This window comes from Ranitomeya variabilis, chromosome 4 (genome assembly GCF_051348905.1).
Source record: "Ranitomeya variabilis isolate aRanVar5 chromosome 4, aRanVar5.hap1, whole genome shotgun sequence".
Classification (NCBI taxonomy): Eukaryota; Metazoa; Chordata; class Amphibia; order Anura; family Dendrobatidae; genus Ranitomeya; species Ranitomeya variabilis.
The window spans coordinates 585296766-585321465 of record NC_135235.1 but is presented as its reverse complement, the minus strand read 5'-3'; the positions used below and the strand labels follow the sequence as shown (position 1 = coordinate 585321465).

Genomic DNA, 24700 nt, shown 5'->3' with positions numbered 1-24700 from the left:
AGGCCCAGTGTCTCCAGGAGAGTCAGGCACAAAACTCCTGGAAAGAGCATCTGCCTTCACATTCTTTGAACCTGGCAGGTATGAAACCACGAAATTGAAACGAGAAAAAAATAACGACCAACGAGCCTGTCTAGGATTCAAACGCCTGGCAGACTCAAGGTAAATGAGATTCTTGTGATCAGTCAAGACCACCACGCGATGTTTAGCACCCTCAAGCCAATGACGCCACTCCTCAAATGCCCACTTCATGGCCAAAAGCTCCCGATTACCCACATCATAATTGCGCTCGGCGGGCGAGAATTTTCTAGAGAAGAAAGCACATGGCTTCATCACCGAGCCATTAGAACTTCTCTGTGACAAAACCGCCCCCGCTCCAATCTCGGAAGCATCAACCTCCACCTGGAAAGGAAGTGAAACATCTGGTTGACACAACACAGGAGCAGAAGAAAACCGGCGCTTAAGTTCCCGAAAGGCCTCCACGGCCGCAGGAGACCAATCAGCAACATCAGCACCCTTTTTAGTCAAATCAGTCAAAGGTTTAACAATACTGGAAAAATTAGCAATGAACCGACGATAAAAATTAGCAAACCCCAAGAACTTCTGAAGGCTCTTAACAGATGTAGGTTGTGTCCAGTCACAAATAGCCTGAACCTTAACGGGATCCATCTCAATAGTAGAAGGAGAAAAAATGTACCCCAAAAAAGAAATCTTCTGGACTCCGAAGAGACACTTTGAGCCCTTCACAAACAGAGAATTGGCCCGCAAAACTTGAAACACCTTCCTGACCTGTAGAACATGAGACTCCCAGTCATCAGAAAACACCAAAATATCATCCAAATACACAATCATAAACTTATCCAGATATTCACAGAAAATATTGTGCATAAAGGACTGAAAGACTGACGGAGCATTGGAGAGTCCAAAAGGCATTACCAAATACTCAAAATGGCCCTCAGGCGTATTAAATGCGGTTTTCCACTCATCACCCTGTTTTATCCGCACCAGATTATACGCACCGCGAAGATCTATCTTAGTGAACCACCTAGCCCCCTTAATGCGAGCAAACAAATCAGTAAATAATGGCAATGGATACTGGTATTTGACTGTAATCTTATTCAGAAGGCGATAATCTATACAAGGCCTCAGGGAACCATCTTTTTTTGCCACGAAAAAAAAACCTGCTCCCAGAGGGGACAAAGATGGACGAATATGTCCCTTTTCCAAGGACTCCTTAATATAATTCCGCATAGCAGTATGCTCTGGCAGTGACAGATTAAATAAACGACCCTTAGGGAACTTACTGCCAGGAATCAATTCTATAGCACAGTCACACTCTCTATGGGGAGGGAGCGAATTGAGCTTAGGCTCCTCAAAAACATCCCTATAATCCGACAAAAACGCAGGGATCTCCGAAGGAGTAGATGAAGCTATAGAAATCGGAGGTGCATCATCATGAACCCCGTGACATCCCCAGCTTAGCACAGACATTGTTTTCCAGTCCAGGACAGGATTATGAGTTTGTAACCATGGCAGACCAAGCACTAGTACATCATGTAAATTATACAGTACAAGGAAGCGAATCACCTCCTGATGAACGGGAGTCATGCGCATGGTCACTTGTGTCCAATACTGCGGTTTATTCATAGCCAATGGTGTAGAATCAATTCCTTTCAGAGGAATAGGAACTTCCAGAGGCTCTAGACTAAAACCGCAGCGTTTAGCAAATGACCAATCCATAAGACTCAGGGCAGCGCCTGAATCCACATAGGCATCGACGGAAATGGAAGACAGTGAAAAAATCAGAGTCACAGACAAAATGAACTTAGACTGCAGAGTATCAATGGCAAAAGATTTATCAACCCTTTTTGTGCGTTTAGAGCATGCTGATATAACATGAGCTGAATCACCACAATAAAAACACAAACCATTTTTCCGCCTATAATTTTGCCGTTCACTTCTGGACTGAATTCTATCACATTGCATAGTCTCAGGTGCCTGTTCAGAAGACACCGCCAACTGGTGCACGGGTTTGCGCTCCCGTAAACGCCGATCAATCTGAATGGCCATAGCCATAGACTCATTCAGACCTGTAGGCGCAGGGAACCCCACCATAATATCCTTAATGTCCTCAGAAAGACCATTTCTGAAGTTTGCAGCCAGGGCGCACTCATTCCACTGAGTAAGCACCGACCATTTCCGAAATTTCTGACAATATATTTCCGCTTCATCATGCCCCTGAGAGAGGGCTAATAAAGCCTTTTCAGCCTGAATCTCTAGGTTAGGTTCCTCATAGAGCAATCCCAATGCCAGAAAAAACGCATCCACACTGAGCAATGCAGGATCCCCTGGTGCCAATGCAAATGCCCAATTCTGAGGGTCGCCCCGTAGGAACGATATAACAATATTGACCTGTTGAGCAGGGTCTCCAGAGGAGCGAGATTTCAAAGAAAGAAACAATTTACAATTGTTCCTGAAATTCAGGAAGGTAGATCTATCTCCAGAAAAAAACTCTGGAATAGGAATGCTAGGTTCAGACATGGGAGTGTGAACAACGAAATCCTGTATGTTTTGAACCTTTGCCGCGAGATTACTCAGGCTGGAAGCCAAACTCTGGACATCCATGATAAACAGCTAAGATCAGAGCCATTCAAGGGTTAAGAGGAGGTAAGAAGCAGCTAGACAGCAATTAAGGGCTAGGCAGCAAAACTCTGAAGGAACAAAAAAAAAAAAAAATTTTCCTTGAACACTTCTTTTTCTCCTGCTTCAGCCCAAACAATTAACACTTTGTAGGCCGGCTATACTGTCATGAATCCCCAATGGCTAGGGATCGCACAGGATGAGCAAAGTATAATAAATATCGGACGAGCTCTAGGGTGATGGAACCTGGGCTGACCGCTGCCCTACGCCTGACAAACGCAACTAGAGATAGCCAGGGAGCGTGCCTACGTTGGTTCTAGACGCCACGCACCAGCCTAAGAGCTAACTAGTACTGCAGAGAAAACAAAGACCTCACTTGCCTCCAGAGGAATTAACCCCAAAGATATAGTTGCCCCCCACATGTATTGACGGTGAAATGAGAGGAAGGCACACACATAGAGATGATGTATATAGCTTTAGCAAATAGAGGCCCGCTGAAAACTAGAAAGCAGAATGACACAAAAGGGGACTGAGCGGTCAGCAAAAAACCCAAATCAAAAAAACCATCCTGAGATTACAAGAACCCATGTGCCAACTCATGGCACATGGGGAGAACCTCAGTCCACTAGAGCAACCAGCTAACAAAGAGACATTCTAAGCAAGCTGGACAAAAAAACCAAACAACTGAAAATCAGCACTTAGCTTATCCTGAAAGATCTGGGAGCAGGTAGGCAGGAACCAAACAGAGCACATCTGAACACATTGATAGCCGGCAAGGGAATGACAGAAAGGCCAGGTAAAATAGGAAACACCCAGCCTCTGATGGACAGATGGAAACCAAAGGCCGCAACCCACCAAAGTCACCCAGTACCAGCAGTAACCACCAGAGGGAGCCCGCAAACAGAATCCACAACACACTAGCATATGTCATTTGATGCGAGAGCATCGGATGCGATATGGTAATGACCCTCGGCTCCTGCTCTGCTGCGAGCGGGAGCCGAGTGTCATGTGTCTGTACTCCGAGCCTCTCGCACAGAGCACAGCTGTGGAGGAGGCAGAGAAACTAACTTCTCTATCTCCTCCACTGTCGGCGTATTTCACACAGCACTCGGATGATATCCGAGTGATGTGCGTTGTCACTTGCCCCCATAGACATATAGGTGCGAGTTCGCAGACACTCGGCCGAGTGTCGGCGACTATCACAGCATGCTGCAATTTCACTTGCACGTATAATACGTGCTTTAAGATCTGCCCACATCCACACTTCTTCCCTTAAGTTCCACCTACTTCCGCATGCGTCCTGCATACCCATCTTTAACATTAGATACGCAGGGACATGCGTTGTATGCGGATGCGTCGTTTTGACATTCCCGCCGACCGCACGGGAACACATGTTGCGGGGCTTAAGGGAGGAAGTACGCAGCCCTACGCACTCTACCCAAACACAAGTGTGAAACCGGCCTTATAGTGCTGCTTGGTTGAACCCCTGGTGATTATACATTTATGCAGTAATGCTGTCATGTCAGTGAGCGCAATATGCATCTGTCATGTTCTTGGGCAAACGTGAACAGAAACTGTGATGCAGCACCCACTAAAAGAGACTGCATAGCACTGCCAACCACAGCGTTTAATTTGATCAAAAATATTTTTTTCTTTTTATATATATTTTTTTTGTTTTTCCACAAATTATACCATTTTTGATAAATATGGGCCAGTATCCTACAATCTCAGCTGGGTATATGGGCCACATATAGAAAAAAAAAATAAGTTTGAGGGGGCCGCATTCTTTGAAGGACAAAGTGACAATTTTAGTGATACCATTGTTTTTCTATACACCTCTTGGAACATTTTTGCCTTGTTGTTATATTTTTTTTTAGAGCTTGGGTCATTATGGATGTGGTGATCACAAATGTCGATCACTCATATTGTAGTTATGAACAACATTTCAACTGAATGTGTGTCTAAGGACCCACTGAGTGACGCTAATGGTGAAGTAGGACACATGCTGCGGGGGCGGTAAAGAGATTTTATTTAAATATACATTCACTGATAGAGAAAGGTACAAATAAATAGATCTCCCCCCTGCGCGATCCTGGACGGGGAAGGAGCCATCACACTGCGTCGCCGTATAAAATTCACAGTATCTATGGCTTCTTCAGATAAGGCCGAGGAGCTGCCGCGTCTCCCGGTCACATCGCACCTCTGGGGCTCAATGTCACCGAGGGAAGCATAGATGGACACAAACCAGCAAGCAGATGCCACGGGAAGCCATGAACATTTAACGAGTATTGACATGTTACTAAGCAGCAAGATGGCGGACAGCGTGAGGTGGGGGCGGACATATCATTGCTGGAACCTGTGTGGCTGCATAGGGGTCCAAGATGTAAGTGCTCATTTCTAACTCCAAAGCAGGTACAACTTTTTTTTTTAGGAGTTCTTGGGCTGTCTGTATCCGCCAGTGGTCGGAAGGTTTCTGGTATCCGCCTAACGGGAGACTATGATATCTGCAGAAGAGGGAAGGACGCGAAGCTTAGCGACTGATATTTTTCGTACCTGGGCCTGTCACTCGAGATGAAACACAGGTTGCAATCCAAAACAAAATGCCACTAATTTGCAGTATAAAAGATGACAACTAAATATACAGCTAAAAAAATCATATAAATACCAAACAAGAAAGGTCGGGGTGTCGAGAGATCAGTGCAGAGGCCGAGCGCCCAGTACACCATATGTGCACAGACGACGCTCAATGTCAGGTGGAGCTGTATACACTTGTGGTCTCTGTGTCCTCAGATCCATCACAAATTAAGTCCTACACAGAAACACTTTCCACACAGTTGAGGTCATGCCAAGCACGGGGGCGATGCCACATTACAAGCCCAGCGCCTTAGACTTGCTTATGGATGACCCCCCCTCCCCCCACAGCTTCACCTCCTGGGAAACGTAACCACAGGAGGTGAGGGGGATCTGCCCCGGGGGCACGTGCAGGTTGTCTTTTATTTAGTCCATCCTAATACTTCATCTATCTATTCGAGAGTCTTGGTTTTAGGGTCATCATCTTTAATTATTTTGGAACCAACCCCCTCGATTGTGGGAACTGTGAAGATCCAGAAGGCCCCGAAGGTGGAGCTGTTCTTCGGCCGCTGGTCTTAGGTCTGGAAATGGGGAAGAAATAATGAAAAACAAAAATGAGTGCATAGAAGAGAAATAGCTGCAATTGGAGCAAAAATCCACTGAGCTTATACACAGCAATTAATGGGAACAAGCAAAGCTGCTATGTAAAGCACAGAGGACAAAGCTGTAAAATAAATAAAGCTAAGACAGGAGGGTACATTTCAGACTGTATTAGACTCCAGCAGACGTTGCAGCTAAGCTGGAGCCACTGGACAGAGCGATCCAAAGCATTGTACCTTGCCAGTGTAGGAGACTAAGTTATTCTATAACACCAAACACAGTAAAAATATATACTGGTCAGTATCCGTAGCATTAGGTGCACTGGCCAAACCTGTAGAGCCCCAAATATTGTAGGACCACTCACCTGGCTTTGGATTTCTTGCTGGCTGAGCTCTCAAACGTTGAGGCGTCCACTTGGATGTCATCTTCATCTTGCAAAGCAGCTTCCAAAGCAGCCTGGACCTTGGGGGCCACAGCCGGACCCTCGTAGTCTCGGGTTGTACGACTTGGCATATCAAGTTCCAGAAGAACAATATTCTCAGCCTGTGGATATGAGAATATATTATCAACCCCTTAATCATTTCGATACATAGACTCTTACTTTGGTAATGTTGGATGGGACCACTGATAGCACGTTTTGGGTACGACCATCTAAAACTGATGGCTGGATCTCAACTGTGCCAATGTATGACTGCGGCAACTATAGGGTATTTAACCTATATATTTAATGGGGTATTGGGTGGATGGCATTTAATAATTGCATGATGAAAGGGTCTGTAATAGATATGTTCCATCAATTTTCTCAAGATCTCCACTTGCGGTCAGTGAATGGAGGCATTAATAAATAGATCCAGGGGTTATATACGGTACTCACCCTAAGGGTTTGTTACACATGTATCCAGCCTGTAAGCCAAGCACAAATATCACTCTTGTCCTGGGAGTTTGTTGCAGGAAAAATAAATCAATGAATCTGGAGTCCAAACTTTTCACTTCATAGAGGACTGTAAAGACTGGATACAAGTATCACAAACCCTCTGCTGTGGGAAGCATTTCTGTGGGGTTTCTGTCTCCAAAAGGAATTTTAACATTCAATGACAGCAAGCAGGGATCTTAGAAACAGACAAATTAAATCAGAAAAAGTGTTAGAAATTTGCAGAATCTTAGAGCAGACGAGCCCTTAAAGAGCTTTTTTTACCCGGTATCTGGGGTCAGGTCTGACCATCATGGACATCTTGGCCTGGTGACACAATGGCCTCTTGTAGCCTATGGCAGACGTGGGTCGTTTTATCATCTGCTGATTGCTATGGAGAAAAGTGCGCCATTACTAGAGATGCAGAGGGGAGGGTGTCAGATTTGGCGCAGGCTACGAGAGGCAGATCACAAGTACTTACTCCAGCCTGCTGATCGGGTGAAGCTTCCACTGATCTTCCTCCTCCTCAAAATAGCAGCGGTTCATCATCTTATTTTTCTCTTCCATTGGAATAAAATTCTCAATGATCAGATGCCTGCAGCACAAGAAGAAACAGTCAGCCCCGAACATCAGCGGACCCCAATCCCGACCAAGCGGGCACTAAATTCCAAAGCAAGCGGTAAGGTCCCATTCGTTTTTCTGCAGACTATATGTGTCAGTGCAAAAATCAGAGACGTGTCCGTTTTTATCAGTGTCATGGACGAAAGTTACCCATGCTAGTTTAAGGGTCAGTGAAAATCATGGACAGCACACGGATGGCACTGATGACTCTCGTACCATTTCTTAGTCAAAAATTATGTATGTCTCAATAAGGCCTAAAGAAGACCCCTTATCCTCAGCCCTACTCTCAGCAGCTGATGTAGCTGTACAGGGCACTTTGCCTTTTAATAGGGCATTTGTACCACGCATTATCAAGGCTGAATTGGTGGGCACAATTCTGGCCACTAAATAACTCATCAAATGCCCAAGTGACAGATGAAGCTCCTACTGGTTGTGCTGAATGGCAGAAAAGGCCATGGGTACTTGAAAGGTGTATTCCTATCTCCAATAGGCCTATCCAATAAATAATAACAACAACCTCCAATTAGAAATGTAGTATAGTTCTTCTGATTCACTATGTTGCTTACCCCATGGGCAGGGCAAGGCAGCAGTTTAGGTATCCATGGTTACGACCACTCATAGTTACAGTTAAGCTGTAAAGCGCTGCGGAATAGGTTGGCGCTATAGAAATAAAGATTGTTATTTATTATTACAGTTAGCTGGCTGTTAGGTATCCATGGTTATGACCACTAACAGCTAACTGTCACTATATGAGTGATCGATTTATAACCAAAGCTACTGCAATGCCCTGAACATGGGGAAAGTGACATAGCGAATCAGAAGAACTATACTACATTTCTAATTGGAGGTATTTTCTAATATGCTTATTACACCTACTACATATTCGGATGGGATCTTGGAAATGGGAATACCCCTTTAAAGATGGCCATATTCCAGTACGTTTGGTATGTCAGGGTGGCATCATGTGCAGGTATTGTGGTGCCAGAGTGATGAAGAAATCTGTCCTAGCACTGTTCTCACCGATTCACTTTGTTTTGGACACGCTGCAATAATAAACCAGATATAAACAGCCTGATAAATAATTCACACATTCTCCTCTCCATTTCCTAAACAGAGTAAAGTGAGATGAGCTCGCAGTCGGGCAGACACTGTCTATATATCTGCTGAGGATGACCTTAAACGACATTACAGCCTCACACGTCATCACTTTCACATACTAGAATAGCACTTGGCAAGTGCGCACATTATTTACAGTGATGCACCATCTCCAGAGCACAGGTCTCACTAGGGAGTTCTGATCAGGGATCAACACCCCAATATCTCCATAGTTCCCATTTGGAAAACCAATGTGAAAGTCTGAAGGAGAAGGCTCCCTCACTGTCCATTCTCTCACATACAACACTAAACACCTATCTATAGGATAGGCAATTAATACATGATCCCTGACCTGGGACGAAAACGAGCATCCCATATCCTCAGTGTGAATGAACCATTAATGCGCATGTGTTACCCCACACCGCACCCTAAGGTAGTGGTAGTGCACGTGTGTGACCATTGCTTTCATAAGGTAGCGGTAGTGTGCGTGTGTGACCATTGCTTCCATAAGGTAGCGGTAGTGTGCGTGTGTGACCATTGCTTCCATAAGGTAGTGGTAGTGTGCGTGTGTGACCATTGCTTCCATAAGGTAGCGGTAGTGTGCGTGTGTGACCATTGCTTCCATAAGGTAGTGGTAGTGTGCGTGTGTGACCATTGCTTCCATAAGGTAGTGGTAGTGTGCGTGTGTGACCATTGCTTCCATAAGGTAGCGGTAGTGTGCGTGTGTGACCATTGCTTCCATAAGGTAGCGGTAGTGTGCGTGTGTGACCATTGCTTCCATAAGGTAGCGGTAGTGTGCGTGTGTGACCATTGCTTCCATAGTGTATTTGTTGTCAGGCAGATATATCATTTGTGCCAACTATGGTCAGACCCCAAACACTAACTTTAATTTCAGCTCTCTGGTGAGCTCGTTCTGCGTCTGCTCCAGCTCCTGACGCTCCTTAATGTGTTCTTCCTGCAAGTCATGGATCTCGGCTTTTACAGCCTGAAGTTTAGAGAAGAGCTGGAGAACAAATGGGAAACAATGAAGTCTTTCATTGGTGCCACCATACCATGTTTCAATCATCCGTGTTGGAGCTATCGGCAAAAAAAAAGCAAAGTGCACATGGCCCTCACCTTTTTGAGCTTCTTAGTTTTGATGTCAACCTCTTGCTGTAAAGAGCTGTAAGTCTCTTTGAGCTCCAGCGTCTCCTCATCTCGATTTTCCATCTCTTGCTGCATCTCTCGCTCTCGACGTTTCTAGAAAACAGACAAGTGAGACCACTGTGCCCCACACTGTAGCCAAAATATGGGCTTTTTCAAGCTGATTTATTACTTGCCTGCTCAGCGATCTCATGTCTCTTCTGCTCAAGGATCTTTTGCTGCTCATTGGTGTGGTCTACAATGTTCTTTCCACCGACAAGAAGTTTACTCTCCATAGCCTGAGAGATTGACTCAAAATTAGTGTGAATTATGCAGAGTGGCCATTAGAACAAACACTAAAGGTACCCTACATTTCCCATCCTGCAACCATGAAAGGACCACAATCGATAGAATTAGTGTGTGGAGTTTTGATTGAACCCAGAAGGACGATGAGGACCAGTGAAGAAAATGGACACCAGGCAGTGTGATGGACAATGACTGGAAAAGGAACAAGATCTTGTAACATGACCAAGCATCTAAGCCACCAATAGGCTTTCTGCAACTAAGAAAGATAAAATATTGAAAGAACCAATGACCAGCCCAATTAATTATCTTCAGTTATGATAACAGAACTCTGCCCTCTTGGCATAACATAAGTAGTGAATGGTACTATCGAGAAATGCAAGGTAATGACGTGATTCAAAAGGGTGAAATCAAAAACATCTTGTATGGCCCTTTCCTAAAAGTGAGTGAGGATTATTCATTGTCCTTTAGAGAACTACCACACCATTGGCCACAAATTTTGCGTTTGTTGGGTAGGGGCTTGTGAGATCTAAGGCCGCTCTTGGGGTGGGTATTTAATCTACACTAAGTTGACCCTAGTGGGCACAAGACACACAGTCAATACAACGTCATGAACACTTCCAACTACTGATACTATTGTTATTGTATCAAGAACAGAAGAACTCTCCAGAATGAAGATCTCTATGACAAGTTAGGAGGTGACACACAAAAAAAAAAGGTCCTTTTACCTTCACTTTAGCTGTCAGCATTTCCATAGCTTCCTTCTCTCTTCTTAGATCATCCATCTTCCTTTCCTTCTCCTGTAGGAGTTTCAGTTTTTCCTCTGCAACCAGACTGTGGTCTTCAATAATGGCCTTTTTCTCAATTTCCAGCTTCTCCTGCTGCTCCCGCCAATAGTCGTCTTTATCCTCCACCTCATCCTCTCCTTCACAAGAGTCTCCATCTTCATCGTCCTCCCCAGCACCAAATCTTCTTTTTCCCCTTTTGTGTCTTTTACCCACAACCCTTTTCTCCAGCTGGGCCTTGAGCCTTGCGATCTCTTCTTGGAATTCCCTTAATAATGCATCTTTAGGGTCTTCATTCACTCTAGGCTTGTTCTTGATGTTTTTGGCACGGTTGGAGTAACGTAGAGTGGTCAGAGTCTCCTCAACGTTATATGAGGCAGGGCCAATATTTGCCACCATGACCGTTTTGGCATTGCCGCCCAAAGAGTCTTGCAACAATCTTGTAAGTTTGGAATCTCTGTATGGTATGTGGGTGCTCTTTCCATCTACGAGGGCAGAAATCACATTTCCTAGTGCAGAGAGGGACAGGTTAATCTTAGTAGCCTCTTTGAGCCTTTCCCCTTGGGCTCCGGTCTTTGTTTGCCGTTCACTTCCGGCCAAGTCTACTAGATTCAACTTTCCCACACGGATATGATTTTCACCGTCCAACCCGAGCTCACTGCACTCAATGGTAATCATGAAGATTGCATGTGAACGGGAACTGTGCTCATTCATATTCGTTGAGCCAACCGAGCGGTTCTGGTTCCCCACGTTCATCACGTGTTCAATCTCTTTCACACTCTTGGTGACAAAAGAAGACAGGTCCTTCACATAGACACCTGTGTCTGGTCTTTCTTTCAGCTCCAGCCGCTTAGATTGGTCTTTAGAGAGAAGATCTCTGATCTCCTCTTGATAGATCTCTAGATATGAAGCTCTCACCAGGTACTGTTGGTTCTGGGACCTTGAAATGTGGGTGAAGATGTGATCAAATGAGTTTGGTATGACCCCCCTCTTCTCGATGTCGCCCCTTAACCCTTCCATTGTGTATGTTTTCCCGGTGCCTGTCTGGCCGTATGCAAAAATGGTTCCATTAAAGCCGAGCAAGACTGAGTCCACCAGAGGCCTGAATGTCTCATCATAAAGCTCCACCTGCTTAGAGTTACCATCGTAGACGGCATCGAAAGTGAAGATTTTTGGCAGCTCGTTAGAGGCTCCTTTCTGAATCCTTACTGCCACTTGACCGAGCTTAACATCCACATCTACTACTTTATCGAACCCGGCAGCTATCTCCTTGCTGTTCATGGGCCGACATCGCACCACAACTCGCACAGACTCCGAGCTCTTTGACTTAGACATCTTGTATTGGTTCGTTGGGTCTGGAGCGCCAGGTCACTTTACCAGTCTTCCAACTACTATCCTACAGACAAAGAAAAAGAACAAATGCAAAAAAAATGTATTACATTGTGAACATAACTGAAGTCAATCTAGGAGTAGAGGTGTCTGCTGTGGATTCTGGCATTCCTCCATGTGATCTGGCACGTAAAGTACTATGCAGCGGCTCTGCACAACATCTGTCATCTCTGTGGAGAGCAGAGCGCCTGTTCAAGTCAGTGTGCCAGCAAAGTGGGTCACAGGAGAGGAAGAGACGCTATTTCTGTTATCGCTATGCTCAGAGCCTCCCATATACAGCTACACACAGGTGCGTTACTATTAAAGGGCCGGCAGTCTTAAATTCAGCAGCTTGAAGCATTATAAATGCAGTGGATGGTATCAATGACAGCTAGGAATATAAATGTCCCAGCACTGAAGACGTGTGACAAAGTAGTGATCCCAGAGGGAAGGATGGATTTTCCACACCACAGTGAATTCCATGATCCAGAGCTGGATCCTACCTACTAAATGCAACACTGCCCCGGTAATCTGGCAAAGGTGCCTCATTAGCATAGAGTGAAAATGGGCCAATCAGATAAAGGAACAGAGATAACATGTCTGCACTTACAACCTATAGTTCTGGGATAAGATAAGAATACAAGGGTGTCATGTGCGATACTGACTGATCCAGAAAGCTAAGTAATGTATGTACACTGACTCCACCAGCAGAATAGTGAGTGCAGCTCTGGAGTATAATACAGAATATAACTCATGATCTGTAAAGGATAAGTAATGTAATGTATGTACACAGTGACTCCACCAGCAGAATAGTGAGTGCAGCTCTGGAGTATAATACAGGATGTAACTCAGGATCAGTACAGGATAAGTAATGTAATGTATGTACACAGTGACTCCATCAGCAGAATAGTGAGTGCAGCTCTGGGGTATAATACAGGATGTAACTCAGGATCAGTACAGGATAAGTAATGTAATGTATGTACACAGTGACTCCATCAGCAGAATAGTGAGTGCAGCTCTGGGGTATAATACAGGATGTAACTCAGGATCAGTACAGGATAAGTAATGTAATGTATGTACACAGTGACTCCATCAGCAGAATAGTGAGTGCAGCTCTGGGGTATAATACAGGATGTAACTCAGGATCAGTACAGGATAAGTAATGTAATGTATGTACACAGTGACTCCACCAGCTGAATAGTGAGTGCAGCTCTGGAGTATAGTACAGGATGTAACTCAGGATCAGTACAGGATAAGTAATGTAATGTATGTACACAGTGACTCCACCAGCTGAATAGTGAGTGCAGCTCTGGAGTATAATACAGGATGTAACTCAGGATTAGTACAGGATAAGTAATGAAATGTATGTACACAGTGACTCCACCAGCAGAATAGTGAGTGCAGCTCTGGAGTATAATACAGGATGTAACTCAGGATCAGTACAGGATAAGTAATGTAATGTATGTACACAGTGACTCCACCAGCAGAATAGTGAGTGCAGCTCTGGAGTATAATACAGGATGTAACTCAGGATCAGTACAGGATAAATAATGTAATGTATGTACAAAGTGACTCCATCAGCAGAATAGTGAGTGCAGCTCTGGGGTATAATACAGGATATAACTCAGGATCAGTACAGGATAAATAATGTAATGTATGTACACAGTGACTCCACCAGCAGAATAGTGAGTGCAGCTCTGGGGTATAATACAGGATGTACGGTAACTCAGGATCAGTACAGGATAAGTAATGTAATGTATGTACACAGTGACTCCACCAGCAGAATAGTGAGTGCAGCTCTGGGGTATAATACAGGATATACGGTAACTCAGGATCAGTACAGGATAAGTAATGTAATGTATGTACACAGTGACTCCACCAGCAGAATAGTGAGTGCAGCTCTGGAGTATAATACAGGATAAGTAGTGTTATGTATGTACACACAAAAATTATTAGTAATCAGTAATAACTACTGAACAGCCAGGACCTGAACCCCTACTTTATCTGTGCACCTTATTTGCTAACTTCATTATTAAATGGTAGGCGTCATGCTCCTCCCCACCAGACCTGCACTCTCCAGGATGATACCGCTGACACTATGTATTGATCAGAGCATCTGATATACGACTACTAAAAGTCTAATAAATGTGAATTTGCGTTATGGTGACTCGCTTCCCATCTTAGGTTACATGGTGTCTCGCCGCCCAGCCTTGGAGCAGTCATCAGGCAGGAAATACTTTACCTTTCATGCTCCTGCTTGCAATAATGGCCTTTTGGGAGTTGAGAAAACAAAGCTGTGCAGCGCATGATGTACTCAGTGCTGGACGGACCTGTGATCAGCGCTCACAATGATTCTGCAAAGACGCCCAGTGATTGGACTGTGACAGCACTGCTACAATCCTCATCTGCTGATCACAGGACCAATTCCTTGTCAGGGCTCTTAAAAGGCCAGTACTGCAAACAATATGAGGAACCATGAGCACAGAAAGCTCTGAGTCCAACTAATAGATTGGGGCCTGGCAGAGTTCTATCATCCTGGGCAGGAATACAATGTGAGTCGCCTCCAGATACTTCAAGGGTCCTGAGCTGCTCGTTGATTATCAGGTATAACTGGGGCCCCTACTTTTTCCCATCTATACCCTTGGCCTAGGACAACTCAAAGTCCCACGTATGCAGACGACACTCAGATCTACCACTCTGGCCCAGACGTCACCTCTCTGCTGTCCAGAATCCCGGAGTGTCTGTCAGCCTTCTTCACCTCTCGCTTCCTCAAACTCAATGTAGACAAAACCGAACTCATCTTTCCATCTCGCATATCCCCCCTACATGATCTATTATGGTAAACAGCATCACGCTCTCTCCTGCACTTGAAATCTGCTGCCTCGGGGTAACTCTCGACTCTGCCCTGTCCTTCAAATCGCACGTTCAAACTCTTGCCACCTCCAACTCAAAAATATTGCCAGAATCCGTCCCTTCCTCAGCCCACAATCTACTAAAACTTTTGTGCTTTCCCTCATCATCTCCCGCCTCGATTACTGCAACACCCTCTTCTGTGGCCTCCCTGCTAACTCTCTTGCACCGCTCCAGTCTGTCCTCAAGTCTGCTGCCCGCCTAATCCACCTCTCTCCTCGCTACTGCCCTGCTTCTCCCCTCGGCAAATCCCTCCACTGGCTCCCAATTCCCCAACGAATCCAGTTCAAACTACTAACAATGATCTACAAAGCCATCCACAACCTGTCCCCTCCCTATATCTCTGCACTAATCTCCCAACCTCACGTAATCTCCAGTCCTCCAAAGACCTCCTACTCTCCTCCATACTTATTCGTTCCTCACACAACCGCCTCCAAGATTTTTCCCGACTATCCCCCATCCTCTGGAATTCCACGCCTCAACATGTCCGATGATCCACCACCCTCGGATCCTTCAGACGGAACCTGAAAACCCATCTCTTCAGGAAAGCCTACTGCCTGCAATAACCATCCCACCGCCTCACCACCACTCAAGCTGCCGCCTCACCACCACCAGAGATGCCGCATCACCAACCACCCGAGCTGGCGCCCATCAACCGCCCGAGCTGCCGCCCCACCAACCGCCAGAGATGCCGCCTCACCAATCGCCAGAGATGCCGCACCCCCGACCTTCTGTCTCTTCACCATTATCCCATAGAATGTAAGTCTTGCGATTACATGGCACTGATTCTCTCCACGGCCTTACGGCTACCCTACCATCCTTTCTGTGTATAGGCACATCATACATGGCTACCGTTCATCAACTGTTTATCTTCCCTTTAAAGTGACATACACATATATTATATCCGTTCATATACTACCCCTATTGGATCCAACTTGTATATTTTGACCTCATTGGACATGTTTATATATTTACATATTTCATACTTGTTGACACATCTCCTAATAGGTATTTACTATCCTTATATCCACAGTCCATTGTTTTTGTTCCGTTAACTGTCTCACATTTTACATTGTATTGTGTTCACTCCTTTAGAGCAATACTATGTCACCTGTGTGAGTGCAGGCACTTTTTGTGTTGTTAATGCCTCCTTCTACCCTTTTTTGTCCAAATAAACTTAATGTTTTACCCTTCATACTTATTGTCCTTCCATCTGCCCTTCCCTGTCTAGAAATTAGACTTGTGACCCCCGAGTGCGGCATAAAAACAGGTGATTAGTTTCCTGCGGGTCAAAGTCAGCTCAAATCCACATTATAATGAGAAAATCGATTGATCAGAGCAGCTTCGAACATGGCATGGTGATCAGTGATAGACATCAATTGTTTCTCGGTTTTCTTGAGCAACGGTGTCCAAAGTAAGGATGGCAAAGATGGCTGATTGATCAGATTAGATTAATTTGCCACTTAAATAACGCACAAATCTGATTTTCATTGAAAAAACAAAAAAAATTTGCCAATATCAGGGCAAAGGTGATGCGGCAGCAGTGCTGGCAATAAGGTGCGCAGGTGGCCTGGAAAGTAGGCACTGCATTTCTTCAGTGATGGGGAGTAGGGTTCTGTCTGAATCCCCCTAAGGCCTCTGTCACAGTTTTCACACACAATGGAGACACTGACACACGTAGACACATTGATATCTATGTTGCTGTGCACATGTCAGTGTGTTTCCATGGACCATGTGACCCATAAATAGACATGACTTATTTACCGGCAGCATGGGCCACAAAACGAGGCGCACACTGGGATGTTATCCATGTGACACACACCGATGCCTGAGCAGCAGCGGTACAGCAAGCGCTGTTCCCCGGCGCCGGGTACTGAAGACGACTTTCATCATTCTCCCCTGCTCTACCGGCGATCAGCGTGAGCAGAGGAGAATGATGAGAGTTATATTTAAGTGATAACATTGAGAGTAGGCGGCGGCTGATGGGACTATTACTCCTATCAGCCTACCCCTGCTGCCACTAATAAAATTGACAGCAAGAGAGGCTGATGGGAGTATTCATCACCCGCCGCCTGCGCTATAAATTAATGAGGCGTCCGTGCGTATTGTACTGATGCGGCACATGGTTGCCACAAGTATTACACACATGGACATTGACACCTCTGGTACAGGGAAAAAAACAGACTTGTGAGACCGGCCTAAAACAGGGATTCAGATGAACCGCCGATAGGACCATAGAATACAATGACAAAGAAAGGGCGGATTTCTTCAATTACGTTTGTGCTTTATCTATCAACGTGGCCGTTTGGGCAGATGGGCACAGAGACGTGGCTTACTGCCCTTTCTGTACCCATCTGAAGAAACGCACACAGAGGGAAAAAAAAAACAAAAACACAAAGTTCAAGAAATCTGTCCGCTCGTTTCATTTTTTTCCTCTCTTGCCCCATCTGTGGTTTAAGCCCCCATCCCCCCAAAATACAAAACATTCAGTCTGCCCCCCCGGATGCAGTGTGATGGAACTTCAGCTTTTGGGGGGCAGATAATGACATCCCAACGTGTACACAGCAAGCCATGCACAGCGGGACGAGATGGGGCTGATGAATCAAGACCAACATTAATTAGGAGTCGCAGGAGTAAGCTGCACGAGATTTATTACAAGACACACCGCTTTATGAATTGGGCATCTTCAGGTTACCAAAGTCATGGCGTAGCTCCAGGCTTAAAGGGGACAGCTGACTAGTTGTTTTGTGCCATAAATTATGCTATATCCCACTTAGGGTACCGTCTCACAGTGGCACTTTTGTCGCTACGACGGTATGATCCGTGACGTTCCAGCGATATCCATACGATATCGCTGTGTCTGACACGCAGCAGCGATCAGGGACCCTGCTGAGAATCGTACGTCGTAGCAGATCGTTTGGAACTTTCTTTCGTCGCTTGATCACCCGCTGACATCGCTGGATCGTTGTGTGTGACAGCGATCCAGCGATGCGTTCGCTTGTAACCAGGGTAAACATCGGGTTACTAAGCGCAGGGCCGCGCTTAGTAACCCGATGTTTACCGTGGTTACCAGCGTAAAAGTAAAAAAAAACAAACCGTACATACTCACATTCCGGTGTCTGTCCCCCGGCGTTCTGCTTCTCTGCACTGTGAGCGCCGGCCGGCCAGAAAGCGAGCACAGCGGTGACGTCACCGCTGTGCTTTCTGGCTGGCACAGACACAGTGGAGAGAAGCAGAACGCCGGGGGACAGACACCAGAATGTGAGTATGTACTGTTTGTTTTTTTTTACTTTTACGCTGGTAACCACGGTAAACATCAGGTTACTAAGCGCGGCCCTGTGCTTAGTAACCCGATGTTTACCCTGGTTACCCGGGGCCTTCGGCATCGTTGGTCGCTGGAGAGCGGTCTGTGTGACAGCTCCCCAGCGACCACACAACCACTTACCAACGATCACGGCCAGGTCGTATCGCTGGTCGTGATCGTTGGTAAATCGTTATGTGAGACGGTACCCTTAGACCCACCATAGTAACTAGACTTAATATTATTGCTACAGCAAGCATAGATTGCTCACTGTGCAATCCCTCACAAAAGAGACACATGCTTTATTTTAAAAATAATCTTGTTCCCCTTGATGTAGGACTTATTCGGGTACCAATTATGATTTATATCATTGCCTGAGACCAAATTATCTAAGGAACATATTTTTCTTGATCTCATATTGTTTTGTGCCATGTAGTCCTCTTCCTCTGCGTAACCCTGCCCTCAACTCTGATCAGAAGCTTTCTGCCTATGCAGTGTATACAAAAAGCTGGCAGTCACGCGAGAGGGGTTGTACAGAGCTTAGCGTTTAGAAAACAGCTAGATCTGCAAAAAATAAAATAGGGATTTTAACAAAACTACAGTAAGCAGAACAGTAAGTGACACCTCTGGAATCAGGGTCTCTGCCCATACATTATTTTATTGTCAGATTACATAGAAAAAAAACTGGTGACAAATTCCCATTATAATTATATGAAGAAAAAAAAATGAGATTTTAACCCCTTTCTGACCTCAGACGGGATAGTACATCCGAGGTCAGATCCCCCCCTGCTTTGATGCGGGCTCTGGTGGTGAGCCCACATCAAAGCCGGGACATGTCAGCTGTTTTGAACAGCTGACATGTGCCCGCAATAGCGTCGGGTGGAATCGCGATCCACCAGCCGCTATAAACTAGTTAAATGCCGCTGTCAAACGCTGACAGCGGCATTTAACAAACGCTTCCGGCCATTAGGCCGGAAATGAGCGCATCGCCGACCCCCGTCACATGATCGGGTCAGCGATGCGTCAGCATGACAACCTGAAGTCTCCTTGAGACCTCTGTGGTTGTTGATGCCGGGTTGCTGTGAGCGCCACCCTATGGTCGGCGCTCATAGCAATGCAGTAAATCTGCTACATAGGGGCGATCTGATGATCGCTGCTATGTAGCAGAGCCGATACAGTTGTGCCAGCTTCTAGCTTCCCATGGAAGCTATTGAAGCATGGCAAAAGTAAAAAAAAAAAAAAAAAAAATGTACAAATTTTTCAAAAATATGAAAAAAATTAAAAAAATATAAAAGTTTAAATCAACCCCCTTTCAAAATAAAACAAACAAAAAAAAAAATCAAACATACACATATTTGGTATCGCCGCATTCAGAATCGCCCGATCAATAAAAAAAAAGGATTAACCTGATCGCTAAACGGCATAGTGAGAAAAAAATTTGAAATGCCAGAATTACGTTTTTTTGGTCACCACGACACTGCATTAAAATGCAATAACGGGCGATCAAAAGAACGTATCTGCACCAAAATGGAATCACTAAAAATGTCAGCTCCGAACGCAAAAAATAATCCCTCACCCGACCCCAGGTCACGAGAAATGGAGACACTACGGGTATCGGAAAATGGCGACTTTTTTTTTTTTTTTTTTTTTAAAGCAAAGTTAGGAATTTGTTTTTACCACTTAGATAAAAAAGAACCTAGACATGTTTGGTGTCTATGAGCTTGTAATGACCTGGAGAATCATAATGGCAGGTCAGTTTTAGCATTTAGTGAACCTAGCAAAATAGCCAAACAAAAAACAAGTGTGGGATTGCACATTTTTTTAAAATTTCACCGCACTTGGAATTTTTTTCCCGTTTTCTAGTACACGACATGCTAAAACCAATGATGTTGTTCAAAAGTACAACTCGTCCCGCAAAAAATAAGCCCTCACATGGCCATATTGACGGAAAAAAAAAAAAAAAAAAAAGTTATGGTTCTGGGAAGGAGGGGAGCGAAAAACAAACATGGAAAAATGAAAAATCCCAAGGTCATGAAGGGGTTAATTTTTTTTGGCAAAAATCGCCCTACCCTAGTCAACAGTATAAAGAAAAATGGTGAAATCGAGAAAAAACATTCAGAGAAAGGGGATCTTGTAGATGTAAACAACTTGTCATTCCACAGATGGGCTATAGGTCTAGGGCCACTATTGTCTACAGGAAACAGACTGAAAAGAGTCCAGTGGGGAAACAGCCCAAGAGTGTGATCAAGACAGTGCAATCACATCGCCTTCTCAGAAGAATCCAGGACTGTGCTGCGCTGTACTGACAGAAGAGGCAGAATCTGGCACAAGCAGCATGGGGCCCTGCGGTGGCCGAGGTATGACACCACCACACGATGCCGAGTCCCAGGTATGACACCACCACACGGTGCCAGGTCCCAGGTATGACACCACCACACGGTGCCAGGTCCCAGGTATGACACCACCACACGGTGCCAGGTCCCAGGTAGGAAACCACCACACGGTGCCAGGTCCCAGGTATGACACCACCACACGGTGCCAGGTCCCAGGTATGACACCACCACACGGTGCCAGGTCCCAGGTATGACACCACCACACGGTGCCAGGTCCCAGGTATGACACCACCACACGGTGCCAGGTCCCAGGTATGACACCACCACACGGTGCCAGGTCCCAGGTATGACACCACCACACGGTGCCAGGTCCCAGGTATGACACCACCACACAGTGCCAGGTCCCAGGTATGACACCACCACACAGTGCCAGGTCCCAGGTATGACACCACCACACAGTGCCAGGTCCCAGGTATGACACCACCACACGGTGCCAGGTCCCAGGTATGACACCACCACACAGTGCCAGGTCCCAGGTATGACACCACCACACGGTGCCAGGTCCCAGGTATGACACCACCACACGGTGCCAAGTCCCAGGTATGACACCACCACACGGTGCCAGGTCCCAGGTATGACACCACCACACGGTGCCAGGTCCCAGGTATGACACCACCACACGGTGCCAGGTCCCAGGTATGACACCACCACACGGTGCCAAGTCCCAGGTATGACACCACCACACGGTGCCAGGTCCCAGGTATGACACCACCACACGATGCCAGGTCCCAGGTATGACACCACCACACAGTGCCAGGTCCCAGGTATGACACCACCACACAGTGCCAGGTCCCAGGTATGACACCACCACACAGTGCCAGGTCCCAGGTATGACACCACCACACAGTGCCAGGTCCCAGGTATGACACCACCACACAGTGCCAGGTCCCAGGTATGACACCACCACACAGTGCCAGGTCCCAGGTATGACACCACCACACAGTGCCAGGTCCCAGGTATGACACCACCACACGGTGCCAGGTATGACACCACCACACGATGCCAGGTCCCAGGTATGACACCACCACACGATGCCAGGTCCCAGGTATGACACCACCACACAGTGCCAGGTCCCAGGTATGACACCACCACACAGTGCCAGGTCCCAGGTATGACACCACCACACAGTGCCAGGTCCCAGGTATGACACCACCACACAGTGCCAGGTCCCAGGTATGACACCACCACACAGTGCCAGGTCCCAGGTATGACACCACCACACAGTGCCAGGTCCCAGGTATGACACCACCACACGGTGCCAGGTCCCAGGTATGACACCACCACACGGTGCCAGGTCCCAGGTATGACACCACCACACGATGCCAGGTCCCAGGTATGACACCACCACACGGTGCCAGGTCCCAGGTATGACACCACCACACAGTGCCAGGTCCCAGGTATGACACCACCACACAGTGCCAGGTCCCAGGTATGACACCACCACACAGTGCCAGGTCCCAGGTATGACACCACCACACAGTGCCAGGTCCCAGGTATGACACCACCACACGGTGCCAGGTCCCAGGTATGACACCACCACACGGTGCCAGGTCCCAGGTATGACACCACCACACGATGCCAGGTCCCAGGTATGACACCACCACACAGTGCCAGGTCCCAGGTATGACACCACCACACGGTGCCAGGTCCCAGGTATGACACCACCACACGGTGCCAGGTCCCAGGTATGACACCACCACACAGTGCCAGGTCCCAGGTATGACACCACCACACGGTGCCAGGTCCCAGGTATGACACCACCACACGATGCCAGGTCCCAGGTATGACACCACCACACAGTGCCAGGTCCCAGGTCTGACACCACCACACAGTGCCAGGTCCCAGGTATGACACCACCATGTCAGGTCCCAGGTATGACACCACCACACAGTGCCAGGTCCCAGGTATGACACCACCACACGGTGCCAGGTCCCAGGTATGACACCACCACACGATGCCAGGTCCCAGGTATGACACCACCACACAGTGCCAGGTCCCAGGTATGACACCACCACACAGTGCCAGGTCCCAGGTATGACACCACCACACAGTGCCAGGTCCCAGGTATGACACCACCACACGGTGCCAGGTCCCAGGTATGACACCACCACACGATGCCAGGTCCCAGGTATGACACCACCACACGGTGCCAGGTCCCAGGTATGACACCACCATGTCAGGTACCAGTATGTCACCATCCCGCCGTGCAGGGCCCCGGTTGGCATTTAGAGGGCACGCTCGTGTATACTATACGGGTCCCGGCGGCCACTACAGCCTGTCCGGAGCCATCGCTCATGAATCGCTGCTTTCCCCAGTCCCCTCAGCCCCAGGCCATGCTGCTCCCCGCGGGGCCCTGTCCTGTGCCCGGCCGCCTCCTCGCCATGTGCAGACACCCCCACAGCTGCCCCCGTCATCCCCGGGCTGCCCCTCACCTGCCATGTCCCAGCCGCCGGTCATTCCGTCCCTCTGTCCACCCGCCGGATGCCGACTGACCGCCGGCTCTCACTTCCTTAGCAACAGGCCTCGGAAAGACGCGCTCACTTCCTTAGCAACGGTCAACAGGCCGCTGCTTGTACTTCCTTAGCAACAGCTGCGTAACCACGCCCACAAGCGGCAGCTACACGGGCTGATATGGTAGAACTACAGCTCCCAGCAGCCCCGCTCCAGCTCTATGAGGGCCCTTTAGTACCACAATCCCAGGGGCCCCTCTGTGCTTCTTATTTGAACTCTTCACCTCCGTGGCCTAATTCTGTGGAGATTTCTGCAGCTGTACTGGAGCTTTCATTGGTACCATCTTTAGAGGTGGAAAAAAAGTGATTCTGACATTTTAATTTGTTTGTTTTTTTTACACTTTCCAGCATTCATGGCACGGGATAAATATTCAGATATTATTAGTTCACACAGTCGCGCTCACGGTGATGGCAAATATGTATTTTTATAGGTTTTATTTATTCGGGGACCAGCTGAAATTCTAGGTTAAAAAAAATGTACTGTATATGCCCCCATATAAGCCGAGACCCCTAATTTTGCTACAAAAAAACTGGGAAAACTTAATGACTCGAGTGAGAAATGCAGCAGCAACCGGTAAATTTCAAAAATAAAAATAGATACCAATAAAAGTAAAATTAACTGAGACATCGGCAGGTTGTGTTATTGAATCAGGAGCCCCATATAATGCTCCATAAAGTTCATGATGGGCCCCATAAGATGCGTATATGTGCACACGCTGCGGATTTTGCTGCAGATCAGCAGCGGTTTCCCATGCATTTACAGTACCATGTAAAGCTATGGGAAATGAAATCCGCAGTGCACATGCTGAGGAAAAAAACCGCGCAGAAACGCAGCGGTTTATTTTCCGCAGCATGTCAATTCTTTGTGCGGAATCCGCAGTGGTTTTTCACCTGCTCCAATAGGAAACTGCAATAAAAACCGCGATAAATCCGCAGTAAAAACAGCAGCGGTTTTGCACTGCGGATTTATCAAAACTGCTGCGGAAAATTCCACAATTGAATCCGCAGCGTGTGCACATGGCCTAAAGGTTGATGGCCCCAAAAGATGCTCCATAGAATAATATGCCCCATATGCTGCTGCGATTAAAAAAAAAAGAAAATGACATACACACCTCTAGTTGCTGTGGCGGCCAGGTGCCGGAGTCGCCGCTGGCTCAGGCCCCCGACACTTGCGATAGTCACCTGTCCCCGTTCCACTGCCACGCTGTTTCTTCCGGCTCTCTGCAGTGACTGTTCAGTCAGAGGGCGGAGCGTGCACTAACCACATCATCGCGCCCTCTGACCTGAACGTCACAGCCAGAGGACCCGAAAGACAGAGCGCGGCGGTGGAACAGGGACAGGTGAATATCGCATGGCTCACCCTCCCCCGTCCTACTCACCCTCCTGGTGCGATCTGCAGGTCCATGCTTCTCCGATGGTCTCCGGCAGATCTTCCTGTGTTCAGTGGTCACATGGTACCGCTCATTAAAGTAATGAATATGCGCTCCACGCCTATGGGAGTAGAGGCGCGTCTATATTCATTACTTTAATGAGCGGTACCATGTGACCGCTGAATACAGGAAGATCTGCGTGCG

General features: G+C 46.9%; 1 protein-coding gene across 1 annotated transcript; it reads right to left on the bottom strand.

The window, feature by feature from the left end:
• Positions 1-4643: 4643 nt before the first annotated feature.
• On the bottom strand, positions 4644-23274 carry KIF3B (kinesin family member 3B). Its single transcript, XM_077253106.1, has 9 exons — positions 23049-23274; positions 10588-12040; positions 9754-9855; positions 9551-9673; positions 9319-9437; positions 7200-7313; positions 7004-7109; positions 6173-6351; positions 4644-5789 (listed from the first exon to the last, which is right to left on the bottom strand). Exons 2-9 carry the CDS (start codon positions 11977-11979, stop codon positions 5699-5701), a joined length of 2226 nt encoding a protein of 741 aa, XP_077109221.1. The 5' UTR covers positions 11980-12040; positions 23049-23274; the 3' UTR covers positions 4644-5698.
• Between the last annotated feature and the right edge of the window lie 1426 nt (positions 23275-24700).